Raw genomic sequence first — 26,678 nt, forward strand, 5'->3', positions numbered from 1 at the left:
AGAACTCGAGCTGCTGCATTTTGGACTATCTGAAGTTTGTTTATTAAGCGTGCAGGGCAACCACCCAGTAGAGCATTACAATAATCTAACCTTGATTTCATGAACGCATGAACTAATTTTTCCACATTTGTCAATGAGAGTGTAACGGGGTACTCTTATTTTGGCGAGCGGTCTACTTTTTGCGTGTGCGGTGAATGCAGCGCGGAGAGACAAATTAAGAGCGGGTGAGACGACGAGTGTGTGACCGACGCAGAAGAGAGTGCAGTGCAGTGTCGCGATTGAGAAGCTCGTTCGATAAGTCGTTTCAATTGAAAATTATCGAGGCTTAAGTAGAGTAAAGAACAACCGCAGACAGCACTAAGTGAAAGTGTGAGCAGTGACCTACGTTTGAGTGTGCGGAAGACAGATTTGTTCCAGTGGTATATGTTGGCTGTGGAAATGACGCAGTGACATATTGTGAAGATCACGATAGATGTGAGTACGAAATAGTGCAAGCCCCGTTTGATTTTTGTCATCCAGAGACTTGTTACACGTTCTTTTGCAGTTTTTATGCACTTCTCGTGTTTTGATAGATAAGTATCGTCGAGTTAGTGACTAAAAGTGACGGTTCACGTGTTATTGAGTTTCCTGCACGAGTCAGAGCACGTGAGTGAGCTCGCTAAAGCAGTTAGTACGCAGTACGCACTTAATGGAGAGAAATAACTGTTTCGCTGAGTCCATATGAAGATTGTTGTTACACTGCCCTTCAAGTGACATCTCGGTTTAATTCACCTTCAAGTTGATTTTATTTTTGAGACCGTTCATTCGTGAAAAGGTTGATACCAAGTCGAGTGCATACTTGAACTTGCACACTTTTATTGCACCCACGTCCAGACAACGCACACGAATTCATCGTTCTGTGAACTGGTATTTTTCTGATTTGCCAGTGACTGAACTGATAAACTGTGAATTGTGAGTGAACATTTGAGTGCTTATTCAACAAGTGAACAAAAGTGCTTATTCAAGGGTGAAATTTGATGGTATGTTTATGTTTGTTGGGTTCAAATGTGATTGTTTGAAGGTGATCTTTTGAGAATAGTGATAATTTGTTGGTATACAAATTGACCCATTGAAAATTATTTCATTTTGAAGTTCCATAAGGGATTTGTTATATCACAAGTGAAAGAGTTTTACATTTCAGTGTTGAGAGTTGTGTTGTGAACTCAAAAGACAACACAAAGACTGTAAATTTACTTTATTTTATTCTTTATTTAGACAAAAGACTTTATCAATCAAAAGGAAAATAAATTCTGTTTTAATTGTTTTTTTTTTTCTTGTACTTGTTTACAGTATATCTTTTCACTGATAGCTGCTAGGGAGTGGGGAGGTCTCGCTTTATTGAAATAGAAAATTTGATTGAAATTTGATCGCTTTATTTGATTGAAAAGACTTTATCAATCAAAAGGAAAATAAATTCTGTTTTAATTGTTTTTTTTTCTTGTACTTGTTTACAGTATATCTTTTCACTGATAGCTGCTAGGGAGTGGGGAGGTCTCGCTTACTTTATTAGATCTGGGGAGGGAGGAGCATTACACACTGTGTTCTAACATATGCAATCTTTCTTCAGGAAGCCACCGCGCGACATTATCTTTATAATCTTACCTGAAGCCTACCCTTGTCGATCTTTAGATTTCTCGCACAATAAAGTAAGAAACACACACATTAGCGTGTAACGAGACTAAAACGTTTGGGGAGCGAGGACCAAGATCCTTCCGTTGTCCAAACTTCCAGAGCAGCTATAATCCATTTCCCTACATGACGGGCTAAATACCCCGTTACAAGAGCATATGGCGTAATTTAGATATTTTTTTTAAGATGGAAAAATGCGGTTCTACAGATACTAGACACATGACTTTCAAATGAGTGATTAGTCTCACAGAGCACACCCAGGCTCTTAACCGACGACAAAGACTTAACAGAGCAGCCATCGAGTGTTAGAGAGTATTCTAGGCTGTTACTTGTGGAAGTTTTTTGTCCAATAATTAGAATCTTTGTTTTTTCAAAATTAAGTAGTTGGAAATTAATAGTCATCCAATTTTTTATGTCTAAAATGCATTCCATTAATTTAGTGAGTTAGTAAGTTTCATTATGTTTTGAAGAAATATACAGCAGGGTATCATCAGCATAACAGTGAAAGCTAATTCCATGTTTCCTAATGATATCTCTTAATGGTAGCATGTACAGAGTGAATAGCAGTGGTCCTAGTACCGAGCCTTGTGGTACGCCATACTGAACTTGTGATTGATAAGACATCTCTTCATTTATTGCTACAAACTGATAATGGTCAGGGCCCGGTTCCCCAAAAAGTTCTTATCGCTAAGTAGTTCTTAACCTATTCCTTAACCTCTCTCTTAACCTAATGCCATGGTTCTCGAAACGTTTGTACGTTAATTATATCTTCTGTAAGTCACACTTTCGTAAGGTTGGTCTGGATCATTCGTAAGCTCTCGTAAGTGTCGTTTGAGCTCAAGATGCTAGTCGCCGCCACTGTGCAGCAGTCTTTAGACATCAGCGCAGCGCAGTAACTTGTACAAAAAACTATGGTTTGTTGACAATGTTGTGGCTCAACAATGATTTTATGTTATGGACATTTTAAGACTAATAATAAAATATGTTCGCAATTGATACAGGCCTATTTAAGTTGACTTTATTTGGTATCAGATTTAATATGGTGGTAATTAGCCTAGGCTATTTCATAATGTCATTAAAGTGTTTAAATTGGCAATCACTTTTGATAGGCTAATTAAAATCTGGTAGATAATTTGGTTCAAAATGGCTAAGATCTATAAATGGGTAAGCATGGTGGTGTCCAGTAACCGATTAAGACTCAGCGATTAACTATGGCAGCGATCCAACGTGTCCTTGTGTTGAATCAAAGACGACGCCGGCCGCGGAGCCGTTTATACATACATACATACATACATCTTCTTCCGCTCATCCGGGGCCGGGTCGCGGGGGCAGCAGTCTAAGCAGAGATGCCCAGACTTCCCTCTCCCTAGACACTTCCTCCAGCTCTTCTGGGGGGATACCGAGGCGTTCCCAGGCCAGCCGGGAGACATAGTCTCTCCAGCGTGTCCTAGGTCTTCCCCGGGGCCTCCGCCCAGTGGGACGTGCCCGGAACACCTCCCCAGGAAGGCGTCCAGGAGGCATCCGGAACAGATGCCCGAGCCACCTCAGCTGACCCCTCTCGATGTGGAGGAGCAGCGGCTCTACTCTGAGCTCCTCCTGAGTGACCGAGCTTCTCACCCTATCTCTAAGGGATCGCCCAGCCACCCTGCGGAGAAAGCTCATTTCAGCCGCCTGTATCCGGGATCTTGTCCTTTCGGTCATGACCCAAAGCTCATGACCATAGGTGAGAGTAGGAACGTAGATTGACTGGTAAATCGAGAGCTTTGCCTTACGGCTCAGCTCCTTCTTCACCACAACAGATCGGTACATCGACACCCTTTTCCTCAGCCGGAAAAGGGTGGCTTGCCCACTTCAGGTTGGTGGAGAGATCCTTCCTCAAGTGGAGGAGTTTAAGTATCTTGGGGTTTTGTTCACGAGTGAGGGAAGGATGGAACGGGAGATTGACAGACGGAGCCGTTTAGTCCATGTAAATTTTTTTATTCAGAAAAACTTAAGTCCTTTTGACATTTTGCCTGACGTGGCTATATTAAAAAAATTTCGCCTCCCAAGACGACTCATTATGGAGCTGCTGAACCTGCCACAGGGAGCGAGGTTGAGGGAGAGGGCTACGGCCTAAGCAAGACCTCGGTGTGGAGGTGCGTCCACACTGTCACCAACGCCCTTCTGTGCCATGCCGGGGATTATGTCCGGCTACCAGCAACACGTCAGGAGGTCCAGGAGGTGCACAGAGTCTTGGGCCTGGTGGATGGCACACTCATCCCTATCGCCAATCCATCAGTGATTGATCAGGCGTACATATCGCGAAAGTGATACGCTGCCATAAACGTGCAGGTTATAGTGGACCATAAGGGTGTGATCTCCAACCTGGTGGACAGGTGGCCAGGCAGCACCCACGACAGTTTCGTCTGGGCCAATTCTGCTGTGGGTGAACAAGCAGAGAGAGAGGAGTTTTGTCAGAGCCTGTTCCTCGGGGATAGTGGATACCCTCTGAGAACATATTTATTCACATCGCTGACCAACCCACAGACTCGGGCTGAAAGAGCCTACAATGTTGCACACGTTCGCACACACAATGTTGTCAAGTGTGCAATTGGCATCTGGAAGCTGCGCGGTCCCTGCACAAGTTGTCAGGAGGACTACGCATGAAGCCTCACAGTTCTTGCGCAGTTACGGTGGCAACGGCCATACTCCATAACATGGATGTGCGTGGAGGCGCACCGTTCCGGAAGGGGAGGAGGAGTAGGTGGAAGCGGATGAGGAGGAAGATGGAGAGGGAGAAGTTGAGGTCCTCTATCCTCCACAGAGGGCTGCCCTACATGCTGCCGGGGTTGAGGCAAGGCAGCTTTTGATTGCAAATGTTTTTGATTGATTTATATTTTCTTTTTGGATTAACTTGCTGAGCTATCATTAACCATCATCCATGACTGAATGGACTTTTCATTTGATTCGTTTTCGGATTTTTTTTGTTTTCTGAAAAATAAACGGGAGTTTCAAACATCCATTAAATGTTTTGTGTGTGATTCTAATCCTTTAAACCTTTACTCTATCATGCCATTGTGTCCATTTCTATGCAACGCCAATCATTGACATGCTTCTCTTAAGGTTGGCGAAGGAGCTCAGCCTACACGTTAGAATTTCTGAGTCAAAAGTTGACATATGCCCAAATTACCATGTCACATTGCTGATTTATCTTCATTAATTTATTGGGCATTGAACACAGGTCACATGGTTGTCAGAGGATTCCCTTTCCGCTGCTTTGCCTCATGCATAGCCTAACCCGTCGTCAAACACACCGATAATGTACATTACAAATTAATGTCTTTACGCAGCCTCTTCAAACGAGCCTTTATATCTGAATGTGCACTTAGATTGACACTGCTTAATTTCCTTGTGGATAAATAAGGTATATCATAGATAGAGCAAGATTTTATGTGTAGGTTTCCAATGACAATAGAGAATCAGTTGTTGACTCATTAAGAATGACATACAATCTTGTTGATGATCAAGCATTTTTAATGAAAATGCGCATACAAACACACACAGACACGGTCACTGGTGTGACTGTTGCTCAGCATCTATAAAGACAAACACATACCAAAATCAGATTAGGAACTGTGAGGAAAGGAACATCAAAATCTATAAACCAAGAAGAACTGGCTCACCTTCAGATGGCAGCAAGATTTGTACTGAGATTGGGGCCTGTTGAATTGTGCCTCTGCTAGGGCATGCTGCTGCTTGGCCAGTTCCAGCTTGGCTCTCTTCAGCTCCAGAGACTGGCGAGAGAGCTCATTTGCTATGGTCAACTGGCGCTGAATGTCCTGTAACACGACCAACTTCTCCTTTTCAATGTTCACCAACTCTTCACTACACCGACATGGTGAGATTGTGGAGCGACGTCGTGATGTCGTGTAGCGATGTATGGCGTTCCGATAGGCTCTTAAATATAACTTTGCAACATGCACTCGTCTCAATGAACGTGACGTCTGCGTCTGCCAAACGTGACGTCTGCGTCTGCCGAACGCCTCGTCTGCGTCTGCCACATCACTCGTTCGCCTGCCGAACGTCTCGTCTGCGTCTGCCGAACGTGACGTCTGCGTCTGCTGCGGGGGAAAAAATAGCTCATAAGGAATGCATAGGCCTACTGCTCTTCAATTATGTTTGTTTATAAATTAAGTGTTTTTACCTTGCTTATACATATATTTTTTTTCAAATAGTAGCCTAAATATTAATTCACACAAATTATCTTATTAAAACTTTTGTTTGACAATGTTTCTTGTCAATATTCCCAAAGAACAAGATGTTATTTCATCATGTATACCCTATTTGAGAAATGTAAGCATATACGGCATTTATTTTAAAACAATGAAAAGGGTAATCTAAGACATAAGGACATGGGTGACCCTGATATTTACGGAAATCCGTCGTACTCCCATAGCAACGCATAACTTGAATCCCTGAATTTAAAGTGTATCACTGAAATCACTGAATATTACATACATTAAATATATTGTCTCACATTTTTAAATATATGAAAATGTCTTATGTAATATGCAATATATTGTACTAACACCTTATAATTCTGTATATTTTCAAATATAATGTTAAACCATGCAGTGTTTCTCAAAGTGTGGGGCGCGCCCCACTGGTGGGGAATAGAAACATGACAATTGGGGCGCAACAAACGGGAGAAAATGTGGTTATTTTTTTTGTCCATCTCTATTAATTCCTTTATATATTGAGCGTAAACTCAAAACAAAACAACGACATAAAGACTATACATTTTATTTTAATATTGAATAATTGTTTCTATAAGAACGCTTGAAATGTATTTTTATTGAATTGTTTCATTTAAAGACATTTCAGGCTTTAGAAAGCTTGAAATGTCTTTAAACGAAACAGTTCAAAACTAAAATAAATAGATTACTTTTTAGGCTAAGCCTATTTCTCATAGTTTCGTTTCATTTATGACGAGATGTGTTTAGTTAACGAGTTACCGCGGCCGCGTGCAACTCCATGCTTATGGCTGTCTGTTATATTTGCTTTATTTATTAAATCCAGGCAATTGGTTGATGAAAAATTTATTAAAATGAATACAATTTAGGCTATACAAAACGAAATTTACTTTAAATAAAGCCTTTCTTCTAAAAAAACTTAATGAAGTGGTCAAAATCATCTCTGTCGACCCACGTCTCTCGATATATATTGCCTACAGTATCTATTTTCATAATCACAGATGGAAAAAAAATAACATTATAACAAATACGAAACTAAATGCGCTTATTTAATGGCTACTTGCAGACTCTTTTTTATTAGAAATGGCTACTCATTTATTTAATTCTGAAGTTTACAAACAAGTTGAAAGGCATTCTTTTGTAATATCTGCAACATTTATCAAGTACACAGATAATTTTGCATGCATTTATAAATCATTATGGTAAATAAAGTAATAAATAAAATAATAAAACAATAAAGTAATAAATAAATAAAAATGAACGCAACTCATTTAATTACACGTTATTAAGCATTTTACTCCCATAAAAAAATCATTAAAAGAACGTTTAAAGTGGTTTAATGCAGATTAGACCAGGTTTGTGTGTGGACCAACCCCTGTGGACTATTTAATCAAGAATTTTTGCATTCAGTCTGGTTGAAGTCCCCATTAAGATAGAAAAACATGAACACAATCACAGACGCAGACGTGACGTTATAAGACAGACGCAAGTGCCACGTTTATTGAGACGAGTGCATGTTGCAAAGTCATATTAAAGAGCCGATCAGAACGCACGATACACTCGCTACACTGAGCCGTGCTGTACTGTGGATAGCGTGTTAAATTCGTGTAACAATAAATATCTTCACTGCCACACGTGAATGACGCGTGACGTCTGACTCGACACTTCACTGCCACGCGTGATTTGCTTGACGTCAGCGTCACGTCTGCGTCATAAGTTGAATAGAAATAAATAGCAGAATAAAAATAAAAAAAGACGTTGAATGAGACGTTCATTGAGACGAGTGCATGTTGCAAAGTTATATTAAAGAGCCTATCGGAACACCATAGCGAAGTCCTGGCAAAGACGTGTGTAAGGGAGGTAGTGGCGTAGTGCACCCTTCCGGCTCGGGGCTGCCAGGAGAGTGCTGCAGGTGGCTCGGTGTCTGGGGAGCATGGCACATTGGGGGAAGGCGATGACCTGGAATATGAGGCCTGTTCACCTCTTCTAACGTCAATCCCCCCAGGGATTCCATGTAAGACTATGTCTCCCATGATCGCCAGTGCCTTCTCCTCAAGTGCTGTTAAGGGTTGCACTGAACTAGTCCCCGCACCTGTCCTCGCCCGGTCTCTAAGGACAGCAGAACCTCTCACCTTAACCTGGCTTGAAAAATCATGCCATTTTTTCTTTACATCCTGCCGGGACCTTGGTGTGCCTGATCCGGGGGCAGCCATCGTCCTTGCTATGTTGCTCCATAGATCTTGGGGTAAATTGTTTTGAAAACGTCCAATGTTGTAAAATGGCAACCGGAATTCGACCCAAAGTGTGTTGCACAATTCCTGTCAGATTCAATAGAGCTGGCACAGCACCGTTCTTTACTCTTAATCGGTCTGCAAATCCAGTCTTGTTTACAAAACAATCCTCAGTGAAATGAAGTGAACAGATGGACAATGTTTTACCCTCATCAGCTGGAACATCATTAAAAATAAAGTTTATCTATGCAGTCCTATTGGAATCCAGAGGGAGCATATGCAGCCACTGTCTTCTTCCACAACCAGGCACTGCACAATATTTTGTATTGCTCGGTAGCTCGATCCGGATTGTCATCACGGGGTAGGCATTTATGTTATTTAGATCTGCGTGGAATGCGCGAATTGGTAGGTGGGGCTAAACCGGCCGTGTTGAAGTAGGTGTTGATCTTCTCCTGCAGGGGTGGTGTTTTATCCTCTTTGACGTCATAGTTCCCCACTTTGAAAAACGAGTCTTTTGCTGAGGCTGGTGTCAATAAAAGCAAAATAAAATAATATTGGACTAACAAGGATGTTTTCTCAGGATGTCTGAAACTTACAGGATATTTCTTATCATATGATGACCTCTTAGATGTCAAAAGCTCAAGGAAAATTTGATTTCTCAGTTCATCACCCCTTTAATTAAATATTTAAGTCTTGTTCTTATAAGTGAAAATAAATAAATTGTATTATTAATTAGTGCATATATATATATATATATATATATATATATTAGGGGTGGAGCCGAATCCGAATACGGTATTCGGAAAGGCACAAATAATGTGTTTTTTACGAATACTTATTCCGAACAAATACTTAAAAATATATTTGTATTCGGGAACAAGAAATACTTTATATCAAAAAGCTGCGTTCCTCCGCAGTGCGCGAGTTGAGTGAGTGACGTTCAGGAAGAGGTGACTGACACAGGCTGCTCCACACAGCAACAGAGAGGGCTCGGCTGAGCGAAAAAATCACTTAACTGCATCACTATTTTTGTTGAATAGTTGTTTGTACCTTAACTAGGTTCCGGAGGCAGTTTATAACTTTCGGGAAGCGGAGTTTGATCGGGAGTATATTCCATTATTGACGTCTGTAGACGGGTGCTCTCATTTTCGCTCCGTGTACGTAGCTCTGTTAGCTCAGTAACGGTAATTATTTGTTTCTTATATGGCTTGGTTGAATTCTAATGTAGAATGCGGTCTGTTATTATAACAGGCCGCTGCTTATAAGTATAACACACCGTTGCCATGAAAAACAGAGCGTTGCCATGGATTCTAAACGTAGAGACAGAACGGACTATTTTTCTTTTTTAGCGGAGGCGATACAATCGTTTTTTAAATCCACAAACTCCTTTTTATATCCATATTTTGAGTCAAATTATTGATTTATTTGGTAGGTAGCCATATAATAAGCGGGGTAATGTAGAGCGAGGCAGCGAATACAAACCCTTCAGGCTTCGCGTCGGGCTCATAACCTCCTCACTATAAATTATCCCTAAACTTATGGCTCTTTCAGACTGCACGATTTTCAAAGTAGTCAGGTCGCTGCTCTTTTCACACTGCGTGACTATCTTGGCCAGCATTCAGTCGCTGCTGTGTTCACACTGGACGATGGATCGGCGACAGAAGGTTTCACACTGCATGACTTTAGAAAAATCGCCGACAGACTCTGTCTAGCACGCTGCACGCAAACTACATTTCACAACAAACACGCGTGAGATATGAAAAGGAAACAACGCGCGACACCACACGTGCAAGACCGGAGTTCTCACGTGAGACTTTTTTTTTCGACCCGGTTGTGGTACAGCTGGTGAAACAGACACGAGTGCTCCTGCCAAATTTCTACTAATTTTTCTTCCATTTATTGTGTCCAAATAGACCGAGAAGAAGCTTTTTTTCCTGAAACAATGCCATATCATGTTGATATGTGATCTATAACTCCTCCCCGAACTCCCTGCTGCTCTGTATCTTGCTCTCTCACTGGCTGCCGGTGATCGCCGATGTAGTTTTCAGTCAAAACACTTTTCACACAGCAGGATTTTGAATCGCCGACAGGTCCAGATATTTAGCATGCCAAATATCTCACGGGCGTCGGCGACTCGTCGGTGATTCTCTCAGTTCGCGTCTTTGTTCATTCACACTGCGTGATTGTCACTCGCGTGAACGAGCGCCGATTTGCCTGTGATTTCGGGCATTTGTCGGCGATTTCTCAAAACCTGTCGGCGAGCCAAAATCGTGGCTAAAATCATGCAGTCTGAACTCGGCATTATTCGGTCTACTCAGCGTCCTCCACCGTGGTGTTGGGGTTCATAATGTTCACAATTGTATTTTATTAGTTGTTGGTTTAACCATGGTTCATGAGGTAATGGATGACTGCTATTTTCTTTTCAATGACTTTTCTTGTTACATGTTCATTGCTGGATTTATAGAAAAACATCAACCAATATTGCATATACATAATTATTATAATGGATATAATTAAAGAATCCATACACTATAAAGTATTTTTAAAGATTTTTATGCCTATTTTGAATTTTACTCGAATACAAATACAAATACAAATACTTTTCCTCCCTGAACAAATACAAATACAGATACAAATACCGGTTGCTTTGCACACCCCTAATATATATATATATATATATATATATATATATATATATATATATATATATATACTGTATGTTTCTTGTATCAAAAGATGACTAGTCTATCTAAAGGAGTTTTGTGAGTTAATAAGGACAATGTAAAATATATTACAATTGCCCCCGGTCTCCCCTACATCTACCTGATAGTCTGCTAGCATGCCAATTGCATGTTTCAATTAATGTTGTGTGTACTTAGCATGACAATTATTTTTTTTATTTTTTTTTAATGTATAGTATTCTTATATTATACACGATACCACACTTAATGTAAATTTTACATAATAAATTACTTTTACCGAACGTATGTTGCTACAATGTTGCTTTTTTTTTTCTTATTAAAAAATACATTGCTAAAAATAGTTGTTTTATTATGGAATTATTAAGCATTCATTTAATATTTCAAGCATGTTTTTTGTGCACTTAATTTAATAAACATCATACAATAGTTAAATAGGTTATACTTAGGCAAGACATTGCAATAACTTTTTATCAGGCATTAGCCTACCTAAAAGAGACCCATTCACTCAGTTCATCAACCTTGTTGGCTAAGGACTGATTTTATTTTTATTGGGAGAATGCTAAATCAGGCAACTTGAAATAAGCTGCCTGGACAGGACTGAAGTAAATCTTCATATCTCTTAACTAACTCTCACATTTTGCATTATAACAATACTTGCCATCAAACTTTAAAAGTTTATATTAAAGTCAACTTCAGCTGCAGTTTGGAGGAGTTCAGATGGTAGTGGTACATTAGCAAACTCTTTAGCAGATATTTAAAGTTTCAATCTTTATCCAAAATCGAACATTTTTGGGAAGATTATAGAGTTTGTATAATCTCAACCATGATACAGATTTTAGTTATCTTGTATCTATATCTATCTATGAAGGTTATAGTTCTGGAATTGGTTTCCGCAAGTAGAGGGCGCTCGTGCAAGCAATGAGACACATACCGAGTGTAGGAGAAGAAGAGAAGTGATAGGCATAATATATATGATCGAGGAAAGGGGACAACAAAGTGTATCACAGCCCCTTCATACTTCTGTATAATCTGCTGTGTTTTTTAGACTGTGAGTAGGCTACATTTATTTTTATAATTTATTAGGAGAAATCTAAATCTAAACGAGTCAGTTAATTTAGCGAATCATTCAGAAATTAATCGAAATGAACCGACTTGGCTCGTAAAAACGAAACGTAAAGTTAGTTAAACCAGAGCCCGTTCTCTGGTTAAACTCGTTTCTGACTGTTTTTTTTTTTTCACATTAAATCTGTAAAGATTATGAGTTGAGTTTTCATTTTATTTAATGAACAAAAGAAACGTGGTAAACAGTAAATGCATGTAAATAATATATCTAATGTTTGAGCAACATAAAAATCACAGTCGAATTGTTTCTAAACATTGAGTTCTTTATGGGAATATTACCCATTATTTAAACTTTCATCTTGCCACAGGAGAAGCAAGCAGGAGAAACTACTGACATAACGTTACTACTTTAAAGATGGAGTTTGAGGAAGAACCCTCCAGAATAAAAGATGAAGATACAGAGGAACAAATAGGTTGGTGTTTTCCTTAATTTTCATTAAAGGGGTCATGACATGTTTTTTTGTTTTGTTTTATTATGTTCCCTTAGGTGCAATTATAGTATTACTGTAGTTTTTTGTGCAATTTTTTTTTAAAAAATATGTAGTGATTTAAGACATTTTCACACCCTGTTTCTCACCTCTGATTCAAACAGTCTGTTTTGGGGTGTTTCCCCTTTAAGGCTGTATTTACACTGCAGGTCTTGATGCCCAAATCCGATTTTCTGACTATATCTGATTTTTTTTGACGACCTGCTTACATCATCTTTTAAAAGTGACCCATATCTGATTTTTGCATTCACTGCTGAAACTACCAAATGCAGACCTTCTGATGGTTCTGAACCGGGAAATTAAGCAAAACAGCACGAAATTCAATGAATGCAGATGCGAATAAATTTTTTTCTTTCCACAATATTTCAATAAGTCATCAAAACATTGGTCTCGTATGGCGGAGAAAAAAGGAGAGGCTCTGGCCATGAGCACTTAAAACGATGCCTCATATCTCGTGAAATGTCTTGAAAAACGGATTTATTTCTGTAACAACCCTGCATTTTTGCCTGCACTCTTCACCCCAAACACTCAAGACATGAAACCTCCGCATTGCTCCACTGTGTTTATCTTTTCTTCCATCGCGCGGCTCGCGCCTATAATCGCACAGTTTTTAATGACGCATGACTCGCATTTACTGGGGAATATCCGATTTGTCTGCTTACATGGCACACGCAAATGCACGTATCTGATTCATATCCGATTTATTACCACATATGAATGAGGCCTGAATCTGAGAAAATCGGAATCCATGCGTTTTTTTCCTGCTTACACGTTCACCGGTCATATCCGATCTGTGCCACATGAGAGGAAAAAATCGGATTTGGGTCACTTGAACCATGCAGTGTAAACGAGGCCTAAGACTTCAGTGTTACCGCCTATAGACCTTATTCAGAGCAGCGCCATGACAGGTATGAAAGGTATTTTTTTTAGTGTTTCATGAGCAGAAAAATCCGAAAACACATTAAATAACAGTACAGCCCATTGAAGAGATGCTATCCCTCACGGCCTCGCTTTCATTCTCATTAAAAATCAAAGATGGCGCTGCCGTGAATAAGGCGAATACTGTTATGATTGGCCACGTCAGTGCTGCTTATGCATAAATTATGTTAATCATTTTATATCACATGTAGGCTACACAATGCTGCACTACGTGAAACTTCGGTCTTCCAATCTTTTACCATCGTGTCAATTCTCAATTGATTTTTTTCATATGCGCGAGGGAGGGAGGGAGAGAGAGCAAGACAGTTTGAAGGCGCATGCACGGCTCGCTCGCTCTCTGCTGCACGTTCTTTCAGTAACATGCGCCCTGTCACACTCATCTCTCTCACCGTTCAAATAAAGCTTTGGCGCGCTGCATATGCTGCAAATAAACTGCATCCGACTGCTTTCCCTGACGTCTGAATCATTCGGCAGCGTATTCAAACATGTTGTTTGTCCACAGCAGCAACAGCACATCTGCGTGGCATCACAGTCATCTTGTAAACAGACCCACTCGCTGCATGACAACGCATGCGATGATGCGAAATGAGGCGTAGTTGTCTTGCGCCTGAGGCAGTCATATGCAAACGACTGGTACGTCACTTCGTACCGCGACGTCACTTCGCACCATGGATCTAGAACGAGCTGTATTTAGAGCTTGATTAAATAAATGGTTCGTTTATAATCGGGAGGACATCTTAAGCTATGAAACTTGCAGGAAGTTTTAATAGTACATAGATCTCTTATATACCAAAAGATCAAGGCAAATTTGGTTTCTCATGTCATGACCCCTTTAATGACTGATAGGGAATATTAAGGGTGTATTACTCACACTGGGAGCAATTGTCCCTGATTGAGCTGTTCGAGTTAATAGAAAAAAGTAATAGAAAATGTTTGGGGCTTGGTACAGAACGATCACACAAAGCTAAAAGAACCAGATTTTGGAGGTCAAACATGTCCGGGCACGGTCAGATCTTGCCTAGTGTGCGAACACCCTAAAATGAAAACTGATACTTCTGAGACCCAGGCATAGCCTTTTATTCTCTGTAGAGGACATATTTTAACAAATTTCTGTGAGACCATAAATTTCACCGTTTTAAAAGTATTGTTGTAATGTACAGAGCAAATGCAGGGCTTTTCAGAGATATCAAATGTTTGGAGGTTTCGCCCTGACAACTCCCTCTCCTGGTGTCACATTTTTTGCACTAAAGGAAATCTGATAATATTTTGTAACTAGAATTTAAAATTAAGTAATTTTCAAATTGTTTGTCAAAAATAAATATCTATAAAACATTATGGGGTTTAAAATTTGAACATGACTTTCTGTTGTGAAACAGGGCATTGATTTTATACTGTGGAAGACACCCGAAAATAGTCATATAACCATTGCAATAACTCTGAAGCTATACAGTTAAGGTAAAAAAAAAAACAAAAAAACTGCATAAAGCTGCTTTAATAACTAGCCTAAGTACTAGTGTCCTATACAGAGGACATAGCATAAAATGTTAACCATTTTGTTTTGTTTGCTCCAAATAATGTAATGCCATAAAAAAACAAACTAGTTCTGGTTCTCAGGAGAATATATCAATACATCTCAAACTAGATATAGATTAAAATAGACTATAGACTAAAATAGATATAGAAATAGACTCAGTTGTCAACTAGAATTGTGCTAAATTTAGAATGAACTTTATTTCTTTGTTTCTCATTTGTCCTTTTTTAATTGAATTTTGGGAATTGCATATGTTGATTTCAGACCTGATCGAAGTGAATGAAGGCATACACCATCATTTCACAAATGAAGATGTAAAACCGACATATAAAAATGAAGACAAACTACATCTGTTTCAAAAACCTCATAATTTAAAAAATGAAGATGGAAATACAGCTGTTTTAAAGAACGAAGAGGATATCACACAAAAACAAGCTGGACAATCTGGAGTCAAAGCATCTTTCACCTGCTCTGAGTGTGGAAAGAGTTACAGACATAAAGGACACTTAAAGGATCATGTGAGAATTCACAATGGAGAAAAACCGTTCACATGCACTCTGTGTGGAAAAAGTTTTACATCTAAAAGTTCTCTCAACACTCATCTGCGCCGTCACTCTGGAGTGAGATCATTCAGCTGTGATCAGTGTGATAAAACATTTGTTGTGGCATCAAATTTAAGAGAACACCTTAAAGTTCATACTGGTGTAAAGCCTCACTTTTGTTCGTCATGTGGAAAGAGATTTACACATCTGCACTCTTTAAAAGAGCATGAGCGTTTGCATACTGGTGTGAGCCCTCATATGTGCTTTGATTGTGGGAAGAGCTTTACTACATCAGGCAACTTAAAAACACACCAGATAATTCATACTGGAGAGAAACCGTTCAAGTGCTCACACTGTGGAAAGAGTTTCTCATACTCAACATCCTTGAAAAGACACCAGAGAGTTCATACCGGAGAGAAGCCGCACCACTGCTCATCATGTGGGAAGAGTTTCACCCAGTTATCTAATCTACGGACTCATGAGAAAAAGTGTTGCTCGAAGTTGCATAAAATAAGCAAAGTTCATGTTCAGATCCATCACTTTCAAATTAATAGTTTGATATTCTTATAAATCAAAAGATGAGATTTCATGCGACCTCATCTGAGAGAATGTTTTTTTTTTTATTATATAGAGGGTTGGTGAAGATTGTTGGAATTTGGGTGGTCAAAATGCTCAAATTTTAGATGGAAATACTCTTTTTGTTAATGTTAGGGAGTAGTGAACCTAATTATCTTCATGAATATTCTTTACAAATTAATTTTGTTATCCTGGCTGTCTTTATCATTCATTTTATATATGTATGTATATACATATATATATATATATATATATATATATATATATATATATATATGTATGTATGTATGTATATATATATATATATATATATATATTTTTATTATTAAGGAATCAATATAAAAAAAGAGTACAAGTAAACAAACATAACAGTAAGAGGAAAAAAAACAAACAAACAAATGAACATAGAAACAAACAAAATAATAATACAAAAGGAGAAAAGTGAGCCAACGTATACAAATATACAATCAAAATCGACAGATGGCAATACGGATGCTTCTATATCTCTCTTACCTACATGTATAAACCCATACACGTGCATACATATTCATACACACATATCTGCATGTATACACATACCCATTTATCCATACACATATACATACATATACATAGACATACATTCATATATATATATATACATACATAGCTACATATACACATATACTAAAAAAATAAATAAAAATAAATAATTAAATAGAAAAAAATAATAATAAAAAATAAGGGGGGATAAAAAAAAATAATAATAAAAAAAAATTAAAAATAATAATAATAATAATAAATAAATAAAATAAAATAAAAAAAGGTACAAAGATTATACAAATAAAACAACAAAAACAAAGGGGAAGAAAAATAGAAATTAAAAATAGGGAGGATGAAGAGTTAAAATGGCTATTGCATATTGATTTCACTTGAGTTTGCAGTTGCACCTTGCTCTCCTGAATGGTTTTTTTTTTTCCTCCCTTTTTTCTCCTCCTCTCCTTTCTTTTAACACCAACGCACAATGGCTGGACCCTCCGGATCATTTGTGCATGACCCGGCTGCGTCTCTGCCTGCACATGGTTAAGACTTTAAGACTGAAGTGTCTGAGAGGAGTTTACCAAACCACATTGGCCGGACCTTCCGGATCACTGGAACATGATCCGGTCGTGTCTCTGCTTGGATATAGTCCAATTATTATTGTTGTTATTACTTTTAAATGACCACTGGTTGTAGTCTTGAGTTATGCATTTTAGCCAGGTGTAAAAGGGAGGGGGAGGGGGGGAGAAAAAAATAATAAAAATAAATAAAAGAGAGAGAAAAAAAAAATTGTATACATGTATATATATTCGTCACGCACATACCCGTATTTACACACACCCACACACTAACACATACATATACACACACATACATACACACAAGCCTGTATACATGTACACTGGTATAAACACTCTTATACACACATTTAATAATAATTGATGACATACTTATAAGCTAGACGTGTGTGGATCATGCCTTAAAAGACCTTCACACAATTCATACATCAATAATTAAATGTCATTCAAAATAAATACGATATACATTGGCCCACGAACATACACATAATGAAGCCTAGACATATATACTGACGTTCATACGCATAACATCACTTACACCCACCTACAGACCTTAGGAAATTTAATAATAGCAAGATTTAAATACATAACAAGAAGAATATTTAGAAGCATAATAAGAGGTATTAACATAAATTATATTATTAGGCCTACGCACACGCCCTACACATACGCGATGTGTTAACTAATACAATGCAAGATTAAAATGCAGAGCAATACCACGAGTATGTCACATGTCTTTAATCCAACTACCCATTCCATGCTATGTTAACTCAAATTTAAAGTATATTCATTGGGTATTCGATAGTATTAATATGCATGGTATGCGTATCATATATTTAACATAGGTAACTGGTGAGGCTCTAATTCACCTATCAGGGCACATTAATGTTTAATGATTCTGAAATGGAACCAAACATTTGTTTGAATTTAGTTAGTTTGTGTTTAAGGGTCGCCGTCTGTTTTTCTTTAGTAATATGATCTGTTAATAAGTGCTGCCATTGAATAATACTGATTCTGCTTTTATTTTTCCAGTTAATTAGGACAATTTTCTTGGCGATAACTAGAGACAGAAGTAAGGGTGATGCATGTACCAGTGGAGGGTTTATTTTTGATGTGTCTCCTAGAAGACATAATGACGGGTTTGCCGGGATATTACATTTAAGATATTCAGATAGTTTACCAGTAATCTCTCTCCAAAATTTAATAACTGGGGGGCAAGACCAGATAGCATGAAAATAATCGTCTTGTACATTTAGATTGCAGTGTTCGCATTTGTTTGATTTTGACAGTCCCATTTTAAACAGTTTATGTTGGGTTAGGTGTGTTCTGTATATTACTTTAAATTGAATTAATTGTACATTGGTATTTCTACTAATCTTAAATGTATTTAAGCTAACTTCTTTCCAAAATTCGGCATCTGTGATTATGTTGAGATCATTTTCCCATTGTTTAATAGGTATTGAATATGTTGTATCTGTATTTATTAGTATAGTGTATAATTTGGATAATAATTTTTTTGTGTTGCTGATTTGTTTTATTTTTTCAATAAGAGGTGGAGATTTAGGAAGAAGGTTGCCAATCTTAAATCTGATAGCATGATTAATTTGTATGTAATAAAAGTACTGATCTTTCCCTAGGTTATATTTTTCCGTCAACTCTGAAAAGTGTTTGAATTTATTATTTAGAAATACATTATGCAAATATGTGATGCCTGCAGTTTTCCATTTTTCATTACTAAGTGTAGATTTATTAATAGTAAAATCTGGGTTATGCCATATAGGAGAGAGGGAGTGCGGTGTTATTGAATTATGAGTTATATTATTACTTTTCCACCATGCTAATAATGTTGTACGAATTGTCATATTATTGTATAGATCATGGGCCTTAATAACCTCAGTAATATGTGGTAAATCAGATAATGAAATCTTTTTACAATCTGCCTGTTCTAAGTCTAACCACGAGTTGTGAATATGATTGCCATTTATCCATTTGTAGAGATATTGTAATTGTGCAGCTAGATAATAATAGTAAAAGTTGGGTGCCCCTAATCCTCCCATCTCTTTATTTTTCTGTAATGTAGCGATGCTTATTCTTGGTTTTTTGTTTTTCCAATAGAATTTATTTATTCTTGTATTTAATGTGTCTAGCCATTTCTTAGTGGGTTGAATTGGTATCATTGTAAATAGGTAATTAATTTTGGGTAATATGATTATTTTTATTGTAGAAATTCTTCCTATAAGGGATAATGGCAAATTCATCCAACGTTTTAAATCATCTTCTACATTTTTCAGTAATGGAATGAAATTAAGTTTAAATAAGTCAGATAAATTGGGAGAGATATGTATTCCCAGGTATGTGATATTACCTATATTAAATGGAGTATTTAGGTTTTTTACATACTGCAATGTTTTATTTATGGGCAGAATTGTAGATTTGGACCAGTTTATAGAGTAATCTGATATTTTCGAAAAATTATTAATGACATTGGTAACTTCTACGAGAGATTTTTCTGGTTTTTGTAAATACAATAAAATATCATCAGCATATAATGAGATTTTATGAGTGATTTTATCCGTTGAGTATCCCGTGATATTATCGTTTTGTCTTATTGCGGCTGCTAAGGGCTCTATGAATATTGCAAAAAGGAGTGGAGAGAGTGGACATCCTTGTCTGGTCCCTCGTTGCAACTGGAATGATGGTGATATGATGTCGTTAGTGATGACTGAAGCCTTCGGTGTACTATACAATGTAATCCAGTGAACGAATGACTCTCCAAAACCGAATTTATCTAAAGCGGCAAAAAGAAAATTCCAATTGACTTTGTCAAACGCTTTTTCCGCATCTAATGACACAATAATTGTAGTATTTTGTGTTTTATTGTTATTCATTATATTGAATAAGTGACGTATGTTGTCTGATGAATGACGTCCTTTAATAAATCCCGTTTGGTCTGGATGAATAAGACTTGAGATGACTGTTTCTAACCGTGAGGCTAGGGTTTTACTAATTATTTTTTTTATGTCAGTATTGATCAGGGATATGGGTCTATAGCTTGTGCATAATGTTGGGTCTTTATTTGGTTTTAGTAAAACAGAAATTAATGCCGTGTTCATATGTGGTGGGATAGATGAGCTGTTTTTAATGTCTGCTGACATTTCTAAAAACTGTGGTGAAATAGTTGACCAAAAATGTTTATAAAATTCTGGGGGGAAGCCATCTAAACCTGGTGATTTATTATTTGGTAATGCAAAGAGAGCTTTCTTGTATTCATCCTCTGTTATTGGTTTTTCTAATTCTTCTTTCTGTGCTAGGCTTAATTTGGAGAGTGTTATATTGTTATTGTTATTGTTATGTTATATTGTTATGTTATATTGTTGGAGAGTGTTACATTATTTTGTAAAATGTTTGAAAAGTTGTATTGATATCTTGCAGGTTATGAATTATTTTATTCTCGTTTTTAATTGTAGATATATGGGTTTTTTCCTTATTACGTTTCAGCAAATTGGCTAAATATTTTCCTGATTTGTCCTTATATTCGAAATGTATTAACCTTAAACGTTGTTTATAAAATTCTATTTTTTTATTTGTAATACTGTCAAGTTGATTCTTTGTTTGATTTATTTCATTTAATATTTGTTCATTTTGGTTTTGTGAGTAAGTTTGGTGTAATATTTTTATTTTATCTTCCAGATCTTTTTCTAATTTTTTATCTTTTTTATGTTTATACGTAGAGTATGATATAATATTTCCTCTCATTACTACTTTGGCTGTCTCCCATAAAGTTGTAGCGGATATATCAGGGGTTTTATTTATGCTAATGAAAGATTTCCACTCTCTTATAAAATATTCATTAAATTCTGGGTCTTGCAGTAGTGATGTGTTCATTCGCCATCTATGTGAGTTTTTTTCGTTTCTGTTGTTATAAAGAGTAAGAGTATTGGAGCATGATCTGAAATTATAATGGGTTCAATCGTTGTGTTTAAAATATTGGACATAATGGAATTACTTGTTAAGAAAAAATCTATACGAGACTATGATTTATGCACTGGAGAGAAGTATGTATATTCTTTTGTTGTAGGATTTTTCTGTCTCCAGTTATCGCCAAGTCCAAAATCCGTCATATATTGTTTTATAATTTCTGTAGAGTGCCAGGTTTTCATATAATTTGAGGTGTTAGATTAATCTAGTATTGGATTAATAACTGTGTTGAAGTCTCCCCCTATAATCAAAGCTGATTGTGAAAAACCTGATAATATTGAAAAAAAAAAGAGTGGAAAAAAAAAAAAAAAATATATATATATATATATATACAGTGCTGTGCAGAAGTCTTAGGCACACTAGTATTTTTGCCTCAAAGAAATGGTTTTAAGCCAGTTATTTATATATTTTGTTGTAGTGTCTCAGTAGGAAATATCAGTTTACATTTCCTGACATTAATTGTGCCAATAATTGTAATAATCCAGTGAAATTTTTGAATGCACAAGGATTCTAACAACAGCCACTGCTCTACACGGAGGTCGGATCTCACCATCATCGAGTGCATCTGAAATTATATGGAGAAACAGAAAAAACAGAGACTAAGACCTGAAGAACTGCTGCAACGTTTCCAAAGACGCTTGAAAAAACCTGCAAAACTAAAAACTGTGTGCAATACCTGGACAAAAGCTGTTTTAAACGTAAAGGGTACTAAACACCTGACATTAATTGTGCCAATAATTGTAATAATCCAGTGAAATTTTTGAATGCACAAGGATTCTAACAACAGCCACTGCTCTACACGGAGGTCGGATCTCACCATCATCGAGTGCATCTGAAATTATATGGAGAAACAGAAAAAACAGAGACTAAGACCTGAAGAACTGCGGCAACGTTTCCAAAGACGCTTGAAAAAACCTGCAAAACTAAAAACTGTGTGCAATACCTGGACAAAAGCTGTTTTAAACGTAAAGGGTACTAAACACCTATTGATTTGATTTAGTTAACTGTTAAAAGTTAATAACAATTAATAATAGTTAACTAATAAAAGTGAATTGATAAATAAAATCTATTTATGATTATAGCATTATTTTTGAAAACATTCTCATTTACAGCATTTTTACACAAGTGCTTTTTCACAGTGCTGTAGCTTTGTAGGCAGGCAGGCACTACCTTCGAGATGTTGCCGCAGTTCTTCTGGTCTTAGTCTCTGTTTTTTCTGTTTCTTCATATAATTTCAGATGCACTCGATGATGGTGAGATCCGACCTCTGTGTGGAGCATTGGCTATTGTCAGAATCCTTGTGCATTCAAAAATTTCACTGGATTATTACAATTAATGGCACAATTAATGTCTGGAAATGTAAACTGTTATTTCCTACTGAGACACTACAACAAAATGTATAAATAACTGGCTTAAAACCATTTCTCTGAGGCGAAAATACTAGTGTGCCCAAGATGTCTGCACAGTACTGTATACAGAGCCAGCCCGAGGCATAAGCGAACTAAGCGGCCGCTTGCCTAATCAAGGTTATTTTTTATTTTTTTTTAGATGACTTAAACAAGTGACATAAATCAATGAATGCATGAATATGACTGAATGAATCATTCAAGACTACAAAATTCTGATTTAATGATCAATATACCTGCCTAGTTACAACTGCTGCTCTGTTGTGCCAGCACAACTGCAGCTCTGTCAAGTCATGCGCATAATCTTCTAGACACCTCGCGCGTGCATAGACAATTCGTGCACAACTGCGCCTAGTCACGGTCTCGGTATTGGAGAAAATAGCCAGCAGGGGAACTTAACCTTCAAGGTGTAAGGGTAGCAGTTTCAATAAATAATAAACATAGCAGTTTGAACTCTTCTCCACTTTATTATACCACACATCAGACCTCCATAAACCCGCAACACCCGCCTATCAAGTGCGCGACCCATCTACGGCAAGCCCCGAGGGGAAAAATACATTGCATACACACATACAAAGAGCGCCAGAACATCATAACCGGTTTAAAAGTAACAGACTTTGTTGGATTATGTCATGTACTATCTAACAAAGTCTGTTATGATGATAATAATAATAAATATTTTATGGACAGTTACCCTGTATTGAGACCGTTGAGAAATAGTAATATTTTTAGTTCCCTTTCGTAATCACTTCGAGTTACGTCGGAATGACGGAGAATGGGGGTTCCCTTTCGTAGTCACTTCGAGTTACGTCAGAAGTGACGGAGATTGGGGGTTTCGCATAGAAAGCCAATCCTCTTCGAGTATTTAAAAACGAGCCAATGGCATGCAATGCCTTGGGGCTGCGGAAATTTGCATAGCGTACTCCGCCCTACTCCGTGAGTATAAAAGGAGGAAGTGAATGCAACCGCAGTATGTTTTCGCTTCGGAGCCAAGAGAACCTCTTCACTCCTGAAAGCCATTCTCACTGTTTCAAGACTCTTCGAGACGAGCGTCCTCTTCAGTGTTGGTGTGACGGCGGTACCCAGCGAGATTCTGCATCGCCTGCGATCTGTGCAGTGGTCTGCCAGACTTTGCGCTTCTCCCTGGTCGCCTCAGCGCTGAAAGAGTGAATTTCCTCCTCTCATTGAAAGAGCTGCACGTGGCACGTCTTTTTAAAGATGGTTCGCCCGTGTTCTTCTGGGTGTGGTAGATTTCTGTCGTCATCTGATGGTCACGATCGCTGCTTTGTATGCCTGGGCATTCAGCATGCAGCAGCAGCGTTCGTGGATGACTCATGTTCCTTCTGTGGGGACATGACCAACTCTACACTGAGGTCGAGGCTCATTGATCTCACTAGAGTGAGAGCCCCGGTCCCCCCTGCTCGATCGGCTTCCTTCACAAAAGGGGGCCCGTTGACCCGGGGACCCGGTAATTTAACGGTGACTGTGTGGGATAAAGCCCCGACGATTCCTCGGGCCACACCTCCCGCCTCAGTGCGAGCGTTAGCTCGATTCAGTCGGCTGCTTCTTCGGCGGCGCCGGCTGCTTCGGGCAGCGCTCCAGATGATGATGTGATGTCTATCACAGCATCACTAGGCGGGCTAGAGTCCTCGGGAGAGAAGGATGCGGCTGCGTTGCCTCCTTCGGGAGTACCAGCGTTGTCCGCGTCGGATTCCGAGCTGACGGCCATGCTGTCTCGAGCCGCTGGGAGTATCGGGCTAGAATGGAAACCTCCGTCCTGCCCCGATCTCTCACGGATGGATAACTGGTTTTTGGATAAAGCTGCCGCCGCAAGGCCACGGCCAACTCCAATACCTTTTTTCCCCGAGCTGCATGCGGGGGAGTTATCGCGCTCTTGGGGGGCTCCCCTGTCCACTCGAGAGCGCGATCTCTCCCCCGCCTTTCCCCCCCTCGATGGTGGGGCCGCCCGTGGGTACACTGGGATGCCCCCGGTGGAGCGCTCTGTTGCGATGCAGCTGTGTCCACAGAGCGCCTCCTCCCGTGGTCCTCCTAAGCACCCATCCAAAGCCTGTGGGTTCTCGTCTGCTATGGCGGCGCGTTCCTAGAGAGCGGCGGGACAGGCGGCCTCCGCTTTGCATGCGATGAGCACTTTGCAGGTCTTTTTTTTTTGCAGGACATGCACGAGGGCGGGACTGATCCAACGGCATTTAAAGAATTGCGGTCCGCCACTGACCTTGCCCTCGGGGCAACGAAAGTGGCCGCTCGCGCCGTTGGTCAGGTGATGGCCACCAGTGTGGTCCAGGAGCGCCATCTCTGGCTCAACCTGGCAGACACTCGGAGCGCTGAGCGGACTCGTCTGCTCGACGCTCCACTCTCCCAGGTTGGCCTTTTCGGCGGTGCAGTCGAGGACTTCGCCCAGCAGTTCTCCACTGCCCAGAAGCAGACGGAGGCAATTAAACACATTCTGCCCCGGCGACCAGCTGCTGCCTCCACCCAGTCGCCGGCACAGATGCCTCCCGCTGCTCGCCGCCGAGGACGCCCCCCTGCGGCTCCCCTCCCTCCCGCCCGGCCCCAGCAGCAGCCTTCATCCGGGCCACGGCGTGGAGGAGGCCGCAGGCAGGCGTCGCAGCCCCCTCAGGCCGCACGCCCCGCTAAACGCCAGGCTAAGCAACGTTCCTGGCACAGGCTGCTCAGTGACGAAGTCGAGTCTTTCCCAGGAGGCGGTAGCAGGCCCCCTCCTTCCCCCGGTGGAGGGCCGGGGGAGAATCTTTTGTTCTCAGCTCCCCGCTGCTCACCCACGGGTGGGCAGCACCCTGAGTTGGTAAAAAAAAGACTTGACATCATCACTGAGCCCACAGACTGGAATGGGTGCGCTCGACGTCCCAGTGCGTCAGCCCACTCATTCCTCTCTGTCTCTGAGGGCGCGGAAGGGAGCGTGTGTCGATCCCCCCGGGCTACGCCAATCCCTTCCCCCTCTATCGCCAGACCCCTGGCAGAACAGACCCCCGTGGAACGCTCTGCCTTCCCTGGTCCCTTCTGTCGGGGAGCGGGCTTCGACGGTGCATCCGGGCGGGGTAACTCCTGCGCGCATGCCGGTCGACCTGCCTCGCTGCCCCTCCGGGGGAACGTCTGTGGTTCGGATGACCCCGTTGGTTCACTTCCTGGAAGCCTGGCTAGAGCTTCCCGGGCTATCCCGCTGGGTCATCAGAACGATCAGATTCGGCTACGCGATTCAGTTCGCACGGTCTCCTCCCCGTTTCAGGGGAGTTCGCTCCACGATGGTCGTGGCAATGCCCCGGTCTTGAGAGCGGAGATTGCAACCCTGCTGCAACCGTTCTCTCCATCGACTACCGTTCAAAATGCTCACGGCCAAACGCATTTTCGAATGTGTTCGGTTTCAGGATTGGTTTGCAGCGATCGACCTGAAGGACGTGTACTTCCATGTCTCCATTTTGCCTCGACACAGACCGTTTCTTCGGTTTGCTTTCGAGGGCCAGGCATATCAGTACACGGTTCTCCCATTCGGGTTAGCTCTGTCCCCTCGCGTCTTCGCGAAGATCGTCGAGGCAGCCCTTGTTCCCCTTCGCGAGCACGGGGTTCGCATCCTGAATTATCTCGACGACTGGCTGATACTAGCACACTCTCGAGCTCAGGTTTGCGAACACAGAGACCTGGTGCTCCGGCACCTAGCCCGTCTGGGCCTTCGGGTCAACCGGGAAAAGAGCAAACTTTGCCCCGTGCAGAGGATCTCTTTTCTCGGCATGGAGATAGACTCGATCGACATGTCCGCGCAGCTCACGAACGAGCGCGCGCACTCACTGCTGACTTGTCTTGGACAGTTCGAGGGCAAGAGTGCGGTTCCACTGAAACTATTTCAGTGGCTCCTGGGGCATATGGCATCCGCGGCCGCGGCAACGCCGCTCGGTTTGCTTCATATGAGACCACTTCAGCTGTGGCTTCGCGATCGAGTCCCGAGGTGGGCATGGCATCGCGGCTCGCTCCGAGTTCCAGTGACTCCAGCGTGCCGCCGAACCTTCTTCCCGTGGTCGAACCTCAGCTTCTTACGGACCGGGGTCCCTATTCAGCGAGTTTCCAGGCATCTCGTTGTCTCCACGGATGCGTCTACCACGGGTTGGGGTGCCATGTGCAATGGGCATGCAGCCGCC

The 26,678-nt window shown here is 40.2% G+C and overlaps 1 protein-coding gene across 2 annotated transcripts in view; it reads left to right on the forward strand.

Annotated features, from left to right (window-relative positions):
* LOC120468570 (uncharacterized) overlaps nucleotides 1-21,012 on the forward strand; it is an 81,670-nt gene extending 60,658 nt beyond the window's left edge. Inside the window, exons 1-3 of one of the 2 annotated variants that reach the window (XM_039657080.2) lie at nucleotides 11,757-11,881; nucleotides 12,264-12,368; nucleotides 15,178-21,012. In XM_039657080.2, the coding sequence (XP_039513014.2) occupies nucleotides 12,311-12,368; nucleotides 15,178-16,025 (906 nt within the window). In that variant the 5' untranslated portion in view covers nucleotides 11,757-11,881; nucleotides 12,264-12,310 and the 3' untranslated portion in view covers nucleotides 16,026-21,012. Of the gene's footprint in view, nucleotides 1-11,756; nucleotides 11,882-12,263; nucleotides 12,369-15,177 lie in introns of those variants that run through there. The other variant, XM_089123546.1, reaches the window with a different exon arrangement.
* The last annotated feature ends 5,666 nt before the right edge of the window (nucleotides 21,013-26,678 follow it).

Source organism: Pimephales promelas, chromosome 19, assembly GCF_988280905.1.
Source record: "Pimephales promelas chromosome 19, fPimPro1.hap1.1, whole genome shotgun sequence".
Classification (NCBI taxonomy): Eukaryota; Metazoa; Chordata; class Actinopteri; order Cypriniformes; family Leuciscidae; genus Pimephales; species Pimephales promelas.